This window comes from Cajanus cajan, chromosome 1, assembly GCF_000230855.2.
Source record: "Cajanus cajan strain Asha chromosome 1, NIPB_CcT2T_4, whole genome shotgun sequence".
NCBI lineage: Eukaryota > Viridiplantae > Streptophyta > Magnoliopsida > Fabales > Fabaceae > Cajanus > Cajanus cajan.
Window position 1 is genome coordinate 21,122,299 of NC_138517.1, and position 14,022 is coordinate 21,136,320.

The window sequence follows — 14,022 nt, forward strand, 5'->3', positions numbered from 1 at the left end:
TCGGCATTTTCAAAGTTGAAGTTTTAGATCATGTATGTATGATATATGATGTATGTTGAGGTGTGATTCATATGTATGCTTGGTAATGGTATATATGAATGTATAAATATGATGTGGCATGAGTATATGTTCATATGAGTATGATTGTTGATCATGATGGTGGGTAGACCATGTATGATGTATGATACATTATTGCATGTGATGTCTTATGACATGTGTATGATTGTTGATCATGATGGTGGGTAGACCATGTATGATGTATGATGCATTATTGCATGTGATGTCTTATTACATGTGTATGATTGTTGATCATGATGGTGGGCAGACCATGTATGATGTGTGATGCATAATTGCATGTGATGCCTTATGGCATGAGTCTAGCCTAGGACTTGAGGAGAGGAAAAATATTTTCGAACTGGAAGAGTTCACATAGAGTCTCTTGAGAGTGGTGCTTGGATAGGCCACTGATATATGAGAGTGGTGCTCAGGTAGGCCACTAGATTTGGGAGAGTGGTGCTCAGGTAGGCCACTGGATTGGGTGAGTCTCCTCTAAGTCCTTAGCTAGTGTTGGAGTGGGGTATGAGTCGAGGGTTATTCCCTTAACCAAGTACTCGGGAAGGTGCGTGGATCCTTGCAAATAGTCGGTGGGCGAACTCCACAATTGACTTGGTAATGCATGCCAAGGTCGTGGTAAGCCTGTACCCAACTGTGTTATACCTGACGGTGGATTTGGACTTCCAATTTAAGTGACATCATCCGAGTAAACCCGAGTGAGGATTATATCCTGTTTAGCTGTGACCGAGCGGGCGCATTGGGCGTGAAAACGGTTGGGGTGGTTTCGGTAGGATGGGATGTTACTTATATTGCTCTGTTGTTAGGAAGATCTCCTAGGTGTATGCGTGACGACGCATTAGATGATTGATATGCATTGATATCTATCATGAGTTGCATGTATTCCATGATTGTTATGATGATGAAGTGTATGGTGTCTGACTTTATGTTTGATGAATGGATGATTTGATTGAGATGGAAGTTCCTTTGGGACTTGAGTTGGATGCATGTGTAGTATAGATTTTATTCTGTACTTGTATGATTGATTTTTGAACTCTAGCTTACCCTTCTGTTTCCATGTGGTGGGACTGCAATGATCATACTTGGTATGGGAGCAGGTCAGGGTATCTTGAAGTTGAGGTGACCGCTGCGAGATGGGGAGTTTGATCCTCGTGTTAGAGTTACCATTTTGGGTAACGGATTTGTTTGTGCTTGACCGACACTAGGGAATATTATTTTTGGAATGACTGTAGATATATGGTGTTCTATTTTGTATACAGAAACTGAGTTACTTTTATTCTTACCTATATTTGTATGTATGAGTTATCCAGCTTAATATTTCTCTTAGTTTGCTAGTAGTAGTGCGATTCCACTAAGTGTAGAGACTATGACGGGTGGTTACACTTGTCACATGGTAAGATATAATAAGTGTGACTCGTATCAATATAACAAGGTGTCAAAAGTGTGATTAAGTGTGACATATATAACTTGTTGAAGTTTGAATTAAATATGGAGCACCTTATCTACTTGGAGTGGATGTCCAAAATGATTGAACTTCACATCCAAGATGTTTCATGGGCCAATTCAAGCCCAACAAATTCATATCTCATTTCTAGTTTCGCCCCCTAAAATATTATATATACCCTAAAAATAAAAATTACAAGAGAAATAAATTCTTATACTATTTGACCCTAGAATATAAGATCAAAATTAAAAAGATATTTACAATATATATATATATATATATATATATATATATATATATATAAAATAAATTACTAAAAGTGACTCAAAACTCAATATATAAGAACTTGAACATTTTTCCATCATATATATATATATATATATATATATATATATATATATATATATATATATATATATATATATATATATCATTCCTTTTAATTCTTTTAAGAATTAATCCCTAGACATACTATCATCGGTGAATTAGGAAATACTAAATTCCACCTATTCAAGATCATTATAAAGGTTGACCTACCATTTTTGCTTTCCACTTCACTCTAATTTTTAAACTTCAATTTATCAGTTGCCTATTAAATTTTAAAAACACCCGTTTATCTTATAAACTTGAAGATCCATTCAAAGGAGTGAATATTTTAGGGGAATTGAGTGAGAAACATACTAAGCTTGAAGATTCGCTATAATAAACTACAAATTAATTAAACAGGAAAAAAATGAATACAAAATATAATTCACAAAAAAAATAATTAGGCTAATAATTCCAATTCAGGTATGTAGTGTAACATCAAACTCCCAATTACAGAACTTGCGGCCTTAACACATCTCTGCTACTTAGTTTTCTGGTTGGCCCTTTGTTGGATGATCCAGAATTGTTCCATTTGTTCACAATTACAGAGTAGTAATGATAAACAAATCATGGAAAATTTGCTAAAGGCTTGATGCCACATTTCTATATATGAAATCAACATGCACATTTAACGATTTCGGTCTGTCATTTGGGTATTGATTATTTATCAAACTAAAAATGAAATAGTATCCTGTATATCAAACTACATTACTTATCTTTTTGTATTTGTTGTGCCTCAAAAGTAAATATAGTCAGAGTTTATTTGCATAATATTAATGAATTATAAGAGTAACCACAACAGACTAAAACACATGAAGAAATAATTATTTAATAGAAAGAGAAAGAGACCACTTATCATGTCTCTGGTGAAAACTGGTTTCATTCAGGGTGTTCAAAATTGTTGACTGAATTATATGAGAACTAAACTAGAAAAAATTATCATCAGAACCGAATTGAACAAAACTAGTCCGAGCAAATAAAATTGAATTACTTTTATGGTTCAATGAACTAATTTTTAAATTTTGAACCGAACTATATTCTGAATTAAAATAAACTACGTTTTTTTTTTCCAATGATAAGCCTAAGAAAAATTAAAATTTGAAGAACTTATATTCCATTTACAAATAGTTCAGCTTTTATAAATCGATTGAGTTCATTTCAGTTTTTAAATAATTTAGTTCAGTCTAGTTCTCTACCAATTTAGTTCATATTTTTTCTGAATACCTCTAGTTCCATTGAGTTTAAGTCCTCGTTTCACAGCATGGACACAAAGAAAGCCTTTCAGTGCTTATTGTGTTTGACACAATTTCGCATTCTGTAGGGAATAAAGCTAAATTTGGTTGATGTTTTATGTCTACAGAATCAAAACCATAAACGTGCATGTCTTTTGCATCAGCAGGTAGCAACTTAGTTCCAAATCATTATTGGAATTACACAAATCATGGTATCTTATCTTTTGGGGAACTAGGCATTGAAAATTGGATATCCTCCATATTGTTTTCTTTATTGTATGCCTGAAGTCAATAAATTTTATCACTCATTCTGTCTTATCCATGTATGTAGAGTTCATGCATAACACCTCACCATGATTCCACTAATCCTGTAAAATGCAATGATTCTCCATCACTATAGTGGTGAAACCAATCGGTGACTTGATTTCACTCAAAGAAAGAATAAATGTTCTTTTCCCAGGCCTATGAAATGCGTGTCAAATAAATACATCTTAATTATAAACAGTAGAACAAAGTTACAATGAGCAATATTTTCATAGAGAAAATGTAACACGTGATGCATGAGGCACAAAAATAAAATTGATTCAATAACATGTTTCAAGACAGAAGTAAGGGATATGCATTGCAGTTTCTGGCCTTAAATTTAATTTACAAGGTGGCTTTAGAGGCATCTCCTCAATCAGTGAAGCTGCTTACAGTTTTCCACAGAAAGTTGACATTCTTTCAACATGTTCTAAGACAAGTGAGGGATATGATATGAAGTTTCTAGCCATTAATATTTCAAGGGTTGGTGGCACCCCTCAAATTGTAGAAGCTGCTGGAAGGACAGTTTGCTCAGAAAAATTCAACAGAAAATGAAATTTTCTTTGGTGCATGGTGGACAGACTGTGAAGATATTGAAACTCAAATCTACATATTTCAAATGTGAAAGCCAGAAAGACACATAGGAATAAATTAATGTGACAAATTGCACAAGGACAAACTAAGAACTTCCACTTCTGAAGAGTACGTGGAGACACAATAGAGCTCACATCTCTTTATTCACCTTTGCAGTTGCTATAATGTTTAAAATTGCTACACAATTTTGCCAATAGCATGACAGTGTTGTCAACATATGAATGATGGTTGGTGATAGCTCAAGACTTTTGCATTACATTACTGTTGTATAATTGGTTTGATATTCTATTATGTTTTAGATTTAGTTACAATCAGATGTGGTTAGTTACAAAGTGAGACATTTTCTTAGAATCTCTAATAACTTTTTCTTCTTCAACTTTCTTTCTCTGGTTCTGTTTCACAACAATTGTTATCACAAACTTCACAAAACGGGATTGGAAGAAGAAAATGGCGATGGTGAAGATAGAAATTGAGAAGTTCACAGGATCGGATGAGTGAAGATGAATTCCCCACAACATGATTTTGCTCAGCTTTGGAGACGAGGTTCTTTGCAAGGTGGTTGAGGAGAAATCCATTTTAGAAATATGTTAGAGAAAATAATTCAAATTTTAAATTTTAAAGATATTTTTTAAATATATAAAAAGATTATTTATCTTTTAAATATTATTTAGAATTAAAAATATTATATTTATTTTAAAAATTTGTTTCATCTATTAAGATTAAAATGTCACGTCAATAAATTGAGAGTTTATGGTCATTGTTTTAAATGAGAGAAATAATATGAAGGAGACTTCATCAAGTTTCTCATAAAACTTGTGTTTAGAGTCTTTAAGTTGTGTCCAAAAAAATCTGAGGTTTCAAAAACATACGTAATAATAAGTTTTGAAATAATGAATATCAGTTAGACATGAAAAAGTCAAATCATATTAAATAATTGAGGTTTCTTAAGGGGAGCACTTTTATTTCACTAAGTATCGTATATTTTTTTAATCTTTTTGCTCTGATAGTTATAAGTGCCCTCATATATTTGATAGAATATACTCCGATACATATGCTCTGATATAGTTCTGACATTATTTTATTTTATTTTATGATTTGTTTTGGGATACATTTTGCTCTATTGCATTGTATATCTTCTTTAAGTATAACTTAAATTTTGCAATCTCTAAATATCTTGCTCCGATATGCATTTTCAAAATCCTTAATCAAAATTTTTTTTATGAACAAACTCTTGTGAAAATCACAATTTGTGAAAAATCTTGCTCTTATATACTTTTAATGTCAAAAAAATTTTCATAAAAACAAGCCTATCGCTCATAAAAGTTGTTAAGATCTTTAGTAAAAGGAAACTACTTCATCTTATCACAAATATTTTTATTATTTTGGAATGAAAAAGTTTAGTCTCACATTTTTTTTATCAAAAACTTCATTTCAAAAATGAATGTTTGTCACCATCAAAAAGAGAGGAAATGTTAGGTCAAAAGACAATCTTAGATCCCTCCAATTTTAAGTTTTGATGTTAAAAAATAAAGAAGGTCTTCATCAACAGTATAGTTTTTTAAAACAACTAAGAAGAACCTTCTAAGACACAATCCATTAGTAAGACGAATTGTATAAGATGAAAACTACATTAAGATGATTTTGTTATTGAATAAGATGTACCCTTAGTCATAAAAGGAGATATGCATTAAATATTTATCATTTACGATCTCTAAATAAGAAATTGATTACATATGAATGTTTCCTTAAGAAATCAAATTTAAAAATACTTCCATGGTTCCAACGTTCTACAAAAAAGAAATAAAAACATGCTTTGTATTAGAAAAGGACAAGTAGTCCTCTAAAAACATAGAAAGTTGTAGTCAAAAGTTATTTCATCACTGCAACATCCTGACACACACATGGCTCTACCCACTTGTAACTTAAAAGGTGATAAGTAGCTTCATTGAACAAAAAAGAAGTGAAAATTTGGTGAAAGTATTTAACGCAAACACTTCTCTCCTCAAGAAAAAAATCATGAAGACAAACAACGCAAGTTATGAGAAAGAAACTCAAAAAATTTGCAACGATCGTCTTCACTGAAATCCTATACAAAGAAGTTTGAAATTCAGAAAAATGAAGAGAAATCAATAATTGTAAAACTTGTATTCTTTCTTTCATTCTATAAAAAGGTCTTTGTACTTAATTAGTTGTACCATATCTTGATAGTATGATGAAACAACATAGTTAGCTTATCCAGCTTTAACTTTTTCTTATTGCTCTAAGCTTGAAAATACTTAACTGTAAAAGAATACTTGTTGGTTCGAGGCTGAAAAGACTTAACTATAAAATAATACTTGTTGGTTTGAGCCTAAAAAGTTTTAACCGTAAAAGAATACTTATTGATTTGAGCCTGGAGAGGTTTATCTATAAAAGAATACTCAGTTGTTGGACCTTGGAGAGACTTTGTGTTCAAAGAATACTTGGGTAGTTGTTTGAAGAGACAAGTAAAAGAATACTTAGGTTTGAGTTAGAAGTGGCTTGGTAAATAATACTTACATCTTTGTATAAGAAAGTGAAACTTGATCTGGTTAGATCAAGAACTAGATATAGTCTTGGTGGTTGAAATAAATTGGTATAAATCTTTGAGTTCATTCTTTATTTCATGTGTTCTTTCCTATTTGTTACGCTACTACTTCATTGCTTTGCGAAAAGTGCGGGTTTTTGAGTAATATTATTCAACCCCTCTTCTAGTATTTCTCTTTTCTCCTCAACCTTGCATGGACATGACATATTGTTTGCATTTGAGTTATAAATCTGGTTTGTGTTGTGATGTGATGAAGTATGAATTGAGAATTATTGCTTTAGTTGTTATAATGTTATTTATGGATTAATTATTGATGAGTCCTATGTATATTCCATTTATGTGTATTATTTGTGTGTGACTACTTGTCTTTCTCCTACATCGGTAGCTGGAGTGAGAAATGTTCTCACTCTCCTATTTTCTTGTAATTGTTTTGGTATGTGTATACATGTGACATTGGGGTTACTTAGGATTATTTTTATGTTCTTTTCCAATAGGGATTATAGTTTAATTCTCTCTTCTTCTTTTTTTTAAACATTTTTGCAATAGTTTAGTTTAGTTTCAATTCTTGAATTTTGAATTTAGAATGTGGCACCTTTTTTTTTCTTAATTTTGAATCATTTAATAAAGTATTCTTTTTATAAAAAATTTCTATTTTTATATTATTATATATGAGGGGTAGAGGGTGTCACTCTTGGTGTTGGTGGCCAAGTGTACTGTCTCGAATATAATTCGACATGAGTCCGTCGAGATGATATGATGACGATGAATAATAAAGTATATGATCTATTGCACAAGCTGGATTAAAACTGACTGTGTCGCTTAAATGGACTGATCAAAATTAAAATAGGAGATAAACAATGTTAAATTGACCTCTAATACTTAGTATCTGATTTATTAATCATGCTTAAGTGAAGTCGAAATTAATCTAACTCAAAAAATTTGGACCAAATCTTATCTTTAATAATCAAGATAATTTACTAAAATATAATACCTAAATTACATTATCAAATCCAAAAACTCTCAAGACCCATTAACGCATACATAATTAACTATAAAAACCCTAGTCCTAGAATAAAAGAGGATAAATTATATTTTTAAATATTCTAACTTTAATAAAACGATTATATTAACCCTAAAACGTTGTTCAAACGAGAACGATCGAATACATATATATGTAGATCCCAAGTTTTAAAGAAAAATTTAATTAAGCTTTTAAATTTATTTATTTTAAATAAACTCGTATTTTTTTAGTACCAATATAATTAGAACTTTTGACACTCTAGTAGCACCCAAAAGTATCCACAAACTTTTGTCCTTTGAACCGATATAGAACTAATTCTGGATCGGTGCTTTGTCACGCTAACATTCTTATACTTTGATATTTAAAATTATCACAAATTATAATTTTCTAACCATTATAAATTAACACCACGGATCAATAGCAGATATTGTAAAAGATCAATTATCTAATTACAATTTTTTAAATTTAAAAATGAAAAAAAAAATTTGAGAGGATTTAAAAATGGAATTAATTCTTTAAAAAAAAAACTAATTTACTTCACTTTTTTCCCTCGGTCATTGAGGCTTTAAACTTCTTTTTTTTTGGGGAGAGTCAGCCCGTTATGTCAAAATGGAAAAAGATTAAAGTAAAATTATAATTTCAATTGGATAAAAATACATAAAAATAAAACAGATAATATATTGTATTTAAGTTTTATCTAAATATAAATTACCTTAAATTTAATTCATTTAAATAATTTTATCTCATCTTGATATGTAGTTAAATTTTTTTTGTTATTATGATATTGACAAGAGTATTTATTGGTTTTAGTCTCTTTTTTTGTTTATCAAATTCAAAACTTGATATTAAGAATGTTAATAGATTTGTAGTTAAATTATTTCAATTTCTCATTAATTTACATTAATAATGTTAATTACTAATTTATATTCCATGTGTTATTTTTTAATCCGGAATGGCCCGTTCTGATTTCAGAACGGCCCGTTCCGAAACGTGAACAGTAAATCGTACTAGTTTGGAAAATAAATTTGCACGGTTGTTATTTGGGTAATTTTTTTTAAAATAGTATTATTTGAGTTAAAAACTCCAATAATTGAGTTAAATCAGATTAAATTAAATGTTTTGGATTTAATTCTTTATTTTCATAAATTAATCTTTCAAAGAAAAAAACTATTTATTCAGAAACTTTCCCTATAACATTAGGACACAAAACAAATTAACGGAGTAATGTTATTTTTTACAACAATTTCTTTCATTTAACTTCTATAATATAAAGAGGAGAGAAGACTGTAGAGAAAAAAAAATGTGAAATGAAAGTGATTAACTGATAATATAGTTTTTTTTTTGTGGAAAAGTACGTGATATGATAGCTTAAGGTAGAGAAAAAAAATGTAAAAATATTATGGCAATGGTGATAGAATTAACTACTTTTTTATTTTCATAACACTTTTCACAGAACTATTTACATTATTAAAAAAAAATAGGTATAAAATAAGATAAATAATGTGTAATAAGGGGAGATTAAGAGAAAAACAAATTATGAAAAAAGGTATTTGAGGAAACATTGTAAAGATAGCATTTCTCTTATTATGATTAATGGATAAAGTCTTCAACTAAGCATTCCTAATCATCACATTCCTCTGAACACATAGATACTAAATTTATACCCGAGGATGGGTCCTGCATCCATTGAATTCTGTACAATCACACCAAACCTCTACAATTACTATGTTTAGTGGGTGCTACAAGAATGACAAATGTAGCACTTGGTGGGTCTAGCACATAGATAATTACACACTAGCTTCAAATAAATAAATAAAAAAAAAAAAGACCTTTTATTCATTTCTTTTCTTATTTGTTTTTTTATTTTTCTTTTGGGGACGAAAATGAAATTAATTAACTAGTGAAAACCCCCTGAGGCCATGTTTGCAGCCTTGGCCTCTTCAGCTGGCTCTGGAGTTGGCAGGAGGATAATCGCCATGACGGCGCTCAGCGCCGCCGCCACCGCACCCACCATGAAAGCCGGCAAGTTGCCACCACCAAACAAGTTATCCCATGGACCACTTAATGCAGACACCACCATCTGTGCATTCATATGTGTGTACATAGTCAAATAATTGAATAATAATGTCACAGAAAATGCAAAAAGGTGCCTTCATTGCATTGAAAACACTTGGTTAAGGAATAAAAATGAAAAGTTTTCATTGAAAAATATATCTGTACATTCTACAGTATGATTTTATTTTTTTTAATAAAAACTTTGTACAAATAAAAATTAGAGAGAAAGTTCTTAAGTGACAAATATAAGAGTAAGTAGATCGATCCTAACCTGTGGTAAAACAATTGCAAGATTGAGGACTCCCAAAGATAAACCTGAAGCAACAAAGAAAAGATATAATATGCCTTTAGGCTCATATATAATTGGCTACATGAATTGGCCCAAATTTGAGAACAACTTATTTAATAATTGAGTGTGTTTAGTAAAACCCAATTTTTGAGGAAAAAATATATTTAAAGTTACTTTTATGAATTATAACAACAATTCATTGTAAATAAAATAATGTAATTCAAACAAGTTGGGAATTGGTTTACCTTGGCCTGCCCCAGAAGAGCTGCAGTATATGGATGCTAGAGCAAAAGGAACACTGAAATTAATCTGCACAGCAAGTTGTGTATTAGTTAGTATATATAACCAATCAACCTTCTCATTGTTCAAGCTTTTCAACTTTTCCCATGCTTCTCTGTTTTTTCTAATTGTACCGTAAACCTCTTTTTTTTTTTTTTTGTGACCTCATCCTCACATCAAGAATAAAGGTAACATATCTATTAATTTATCATTTTTTTAAGAGTTCCTATAATCATACATTACATTTTCTTATAATATACTTTTTTAAGCATATCATATATCTTTTTTATTTCTCTTCCTTCCACCCCTAAACGTTTAACGTTTTCCTATTTATAAATCTCTATCATAGACTGATCAAGCTACCAAACGGAAACCCCATCGGTCAAAAAGAATCTTAAAGATTCTTTAATCTTTGTAAAGAAAAATCGTAAACAAAGAGAAATAAAATAAAACAGCATTTATATATAAAAAATAAAATTATCCCAATGATCCTCTAATGATTTGAATCGTGAATGGCTTACTACACTAAACATTTAGGAGAAAGAAAAGAGAGAAAGTTGATTAATTAATTACCGCGAGAGGGATTCCGAGAACCCCGAAGAAGACCAAGGAGCCAACTTTGACGGCGGCGGAGGGGTGTCCGACGGCGGCGGGGTTCAACCGCCGCTGGTGCTCCGCCGCCTTGGTGATAACCAAGGTCATTACGAACCCAATCGCGAGTATAAAGTTTACAATCCCCCAGAGCGTCTTCACGCCTCCCACAATGCGGCCCAAAGGCTCCACCGCCAGCGACATGAACCCCAAAACGATGGCGTTTATCATGAGCCCCAGCGACCCCGCTCTCACGCCCGCAGCGTACGCATCCTCCCCTGCGTTCCCACCGTAGACCTCGCGTCCCATCCAATCGGTGCCGTACAAAAAGTAGGGAAACCACCCTATCCAGTTGACCGCTGTGACCAACATGAGCATCCACATGGGTTTCTTCAACTCCTTCAACGCACCGAATAGCTGAGAGAAGCACGAGGGTTGCACCTCCCCCTCCTCCACCTCACGTGCCGCCACCGCCTCGTCCGTCACGTAAATAAGCGCCACTGTCGCCAACACGAGCAGCAACAAGATGGAGAAGAAGAAACAGCTTTTCAGATTAGCGCAGAACACGTCACACGCTTTCGTTTCCGTGAACGGGAAGATCCTGTGCAGACCGTTCCACGACCCTGCCGCGTACCCCAGCACGTTGCCGATGGCCATGAAAAACGAGAAGAACCCGTTGGCCACTCTCGTCTTTTTATGGTCGCCGGCAGCCAGATCAGCTAAAAAGGCACGACAGGGTCCTTGCAACATGTTATTAGCCACGTCAAGAATCCAGAAACCTATGACGAAAAACGCGACCGCTCTGGGGCGTGTTTTTTTCTTCAAATCGTCGCCCATGGCGTGTCCTATATCCGCTGCGTAGCCGATGAGAAACACGGCGATGGCAACCGCGACGGAGCCTGCTAAGATGAAGGGACGGCGGCGGCCGAAGCGAGAGGTGGTACGATCGCTATAGTAACCCACAATGGGCTGCACTACCAGGCCGGAGATGGGCCCACACAGCCAGATGAAGGAGGCCCACACGTGTGGAACTCCTAACAGTTGCACGTAAGGGGTCAATAGGGAGAGCTGTAAAGCCCACCCAAACTGTATGCCCGCAGCTATGGATGCCACGGCGAACATTTTACGAAGTGGGCTGGGCTTGGGCTGAATGGTCTCCACGCTCAGGGTGGAGGTTGGAGGAAGCTCCATGGTATTGGTCAACTCAATTCACAGAAAGACCAAGAGGATCACAAGGATGTGTTAACAGTGTGTGTCCAAAGAAGGTTGAAGTGGGGGATTTTATAGCATGTGGACTACGTACACATGGACGGGGAAGTGTATAAGAATGAAATATCAAGTTTAATTTTTTTCCCTTTTAGGTTAATTTAGCTTGATTCTGAACAAAGGGTTATTATATGGAGAGAGAGATTAAGAGATTGCGCCATGTTTTCGTGACTGTTAAAATAGGTAGGAGGTGCATTTAAGGGATTATGATAACGGGGTTATTGTTTTGCATTCAATATTATGGCACTTAATGTTAGTATTAACAGCAATAGGAGTTTTGAAAATAAGAATAAAGACAAGGATTAGTCCCTGTCTGGAACACGGACTGAGGGAGGCACAACTCTAACGTACCATGCATGATCTTTGTCTTTTATATATGGTGGATAAAAATTTACATAAAAAAAGCTGTTTCAGCCACTTTCAGGTTTTAGGGTTATGTAAAATATGCTTGGGTTTATATTAGGGGTTTTAAATAAAAATGATATGAGGAATCAGGTTACATAGACCAGAGTGGGAAAGAGGGAACACCAAGATCGGTTTAGATTAATTAGCTCGCGGGGCTGTATCATGCATGATTGTCATTTCTGATTTGATTATAATATTTTAAGAAAGATTGTAAGGTCCGTTTGGTTTAAATGGAGGGAAGAGATTTTACAGAGAATATGAGAAAAATTAGAAATTTTTTGTTTGGCTCAAAGATTGGAAGTGGAGGAGAGCTGAGATTGGTTTTTTCTTGTTTGGTTTATAAGAGATGATTTTTGTAATCTTATAATATTAGATTTAATAACATAGATAAATATAAATATTATATTAAATATATTTTAAAATCTCGCTCTTTCTTTTAGATCCCTTAATTTAGTTTTGAAAATTAAAATTAGATTAGGAGTGATTTTACTCTCCTAAACTTATCTCTTAAAAATTGAACCAAATAAGAAATTTATTTACTTTAGATTAAATATAAAAAAAATTAAATATGATAACATAATTTTTAAATAGCATAATGTCACTTTATTTTTATGCTGCACATCCTTAATAATAATGGCAGATGCTAGTGTAAAGAGCGGATTAAGTGGTTCAGAGAAGCTAGAGTTTTAATGAGATTAAAAAAAAATCGTTCAAACAAAATGAGATAAAATTAATCAAATAACATCAAGTGTCAAACTTGGATAAAATCATGTAATAATTTTGTTCAGTAATTGAATTTTATAAATTTATTAATTATTTTGATAAAAGAAAATTAAAAGTGTTCTTTCCGGGATATCGTTTGATAAAGTGTCGTAATCAAATATTCCTGCTTATCTTAGTTAAATAGAAAATAGTTATTTGTAGGAAATTTTGAATCAATGAGAATACCGTACAAAGTCTAAAGAATTAATCATTGTTTAATTATCTACTTAGATTGGCCTCCTTGGAATGTCTAAAATGAGAAAGTCGACTATACCCTTTCTACAAACTTTTAGGAATGTCAAAATTAAAATTCATGTTAAATTTATATGATTTCCTTCTTAAAATAGTTGCGTTCATGACTAGGAATAACCGAATAAGGATAAAAAAAAATCACTAAATATTTGAAAATTATATAAGTTTACTTGATATATTATCCTCTAACTTCCGTATTATCTTATTTGGTGGGAAAAAAAAAACAAAAGATACAGATACAGCTTAAAAAGTATAATTGATACATTTTTTGAAGTAAAAAAAAAGTAATTTTAAATAGATAATTATTTTAAAGATTCAAGAAATAATTATTTTAAAACATATAAAACCAGTCAAATTAAATTTGTGCAAACAGAACTTTCATTCTAAAGAAGAATAGTTTAATTTATAATCAAAAGATGGATATTTCAAGAAAATTTTATGAGTTTCACGTCACTATCTAAAATCGAAAATTAGTAAGGCTTAGATAAATTTTAAATAAGTAAGTTGAAGTATTTTTCCTTTTTC

At 32.3% G+C, this 14,022-nt stretch overlaps 1 protein-coding gene across 1 annotated transcript; it reads right to left on the reverse strand.

Annotated features, from left to right (window-relative positions):
- Positions 1-9,124: 9,124 nt before the first annotated feature.
- LOC109791371 (sucrose transport protein SUC1) lies at positions 9,125-12,109 on the reverse strand. The gene is made up of 4 exons (XM_083076465.1): positions 10,795-12,109; positions 10,188-10,251; positions 9,925-9,968; positions 9,125-9,678 (listed from the first exon to the last, which is right to left on the reverse strand). The coding sequence occupies exons 1-4, from the start codon at positions 12,001-12,003 to the stop codon at positions 9,496-9,498; spliced, it is 1,500 nt and encodes a 499-aa protein (XP_082932591.1). The 5' UTR covers positions 12,004-12,109; the 3' UTR covers positions 9,125-9,495.
- Positions 12,110-14,022: the final 1,913 nt, after the last annotated feature.

What these genes read in the sequence shown, in the direction of transcription:
- LOC109791371 (XM_083076465.1), bottom strand. Translation starts at nt 12,003, where the DNA reads ATGGAGCTTCCTCCAACCTCCACCCTGAGCGTGGAGACCATTCAGCCC. An exon ending in TTCTCGGAATCCCTCTCGCG is followed by an intron (nt 10,252 to 10,794) that starts GTAATTAATTAA and finishes CTTGCTGTGCAG; the next exon opens with ATTAATTTCAGTGTTCCTTT. An exon ending in CTCTTCTGGGGCAGGCCAAG is followed by an intron (nt 9,969 to 10,187) that starts GTAAACCAATTC and finishes TTGTTGCTTCAG; the next exon opens with GTTTATCTTTGGGAGTCCTC.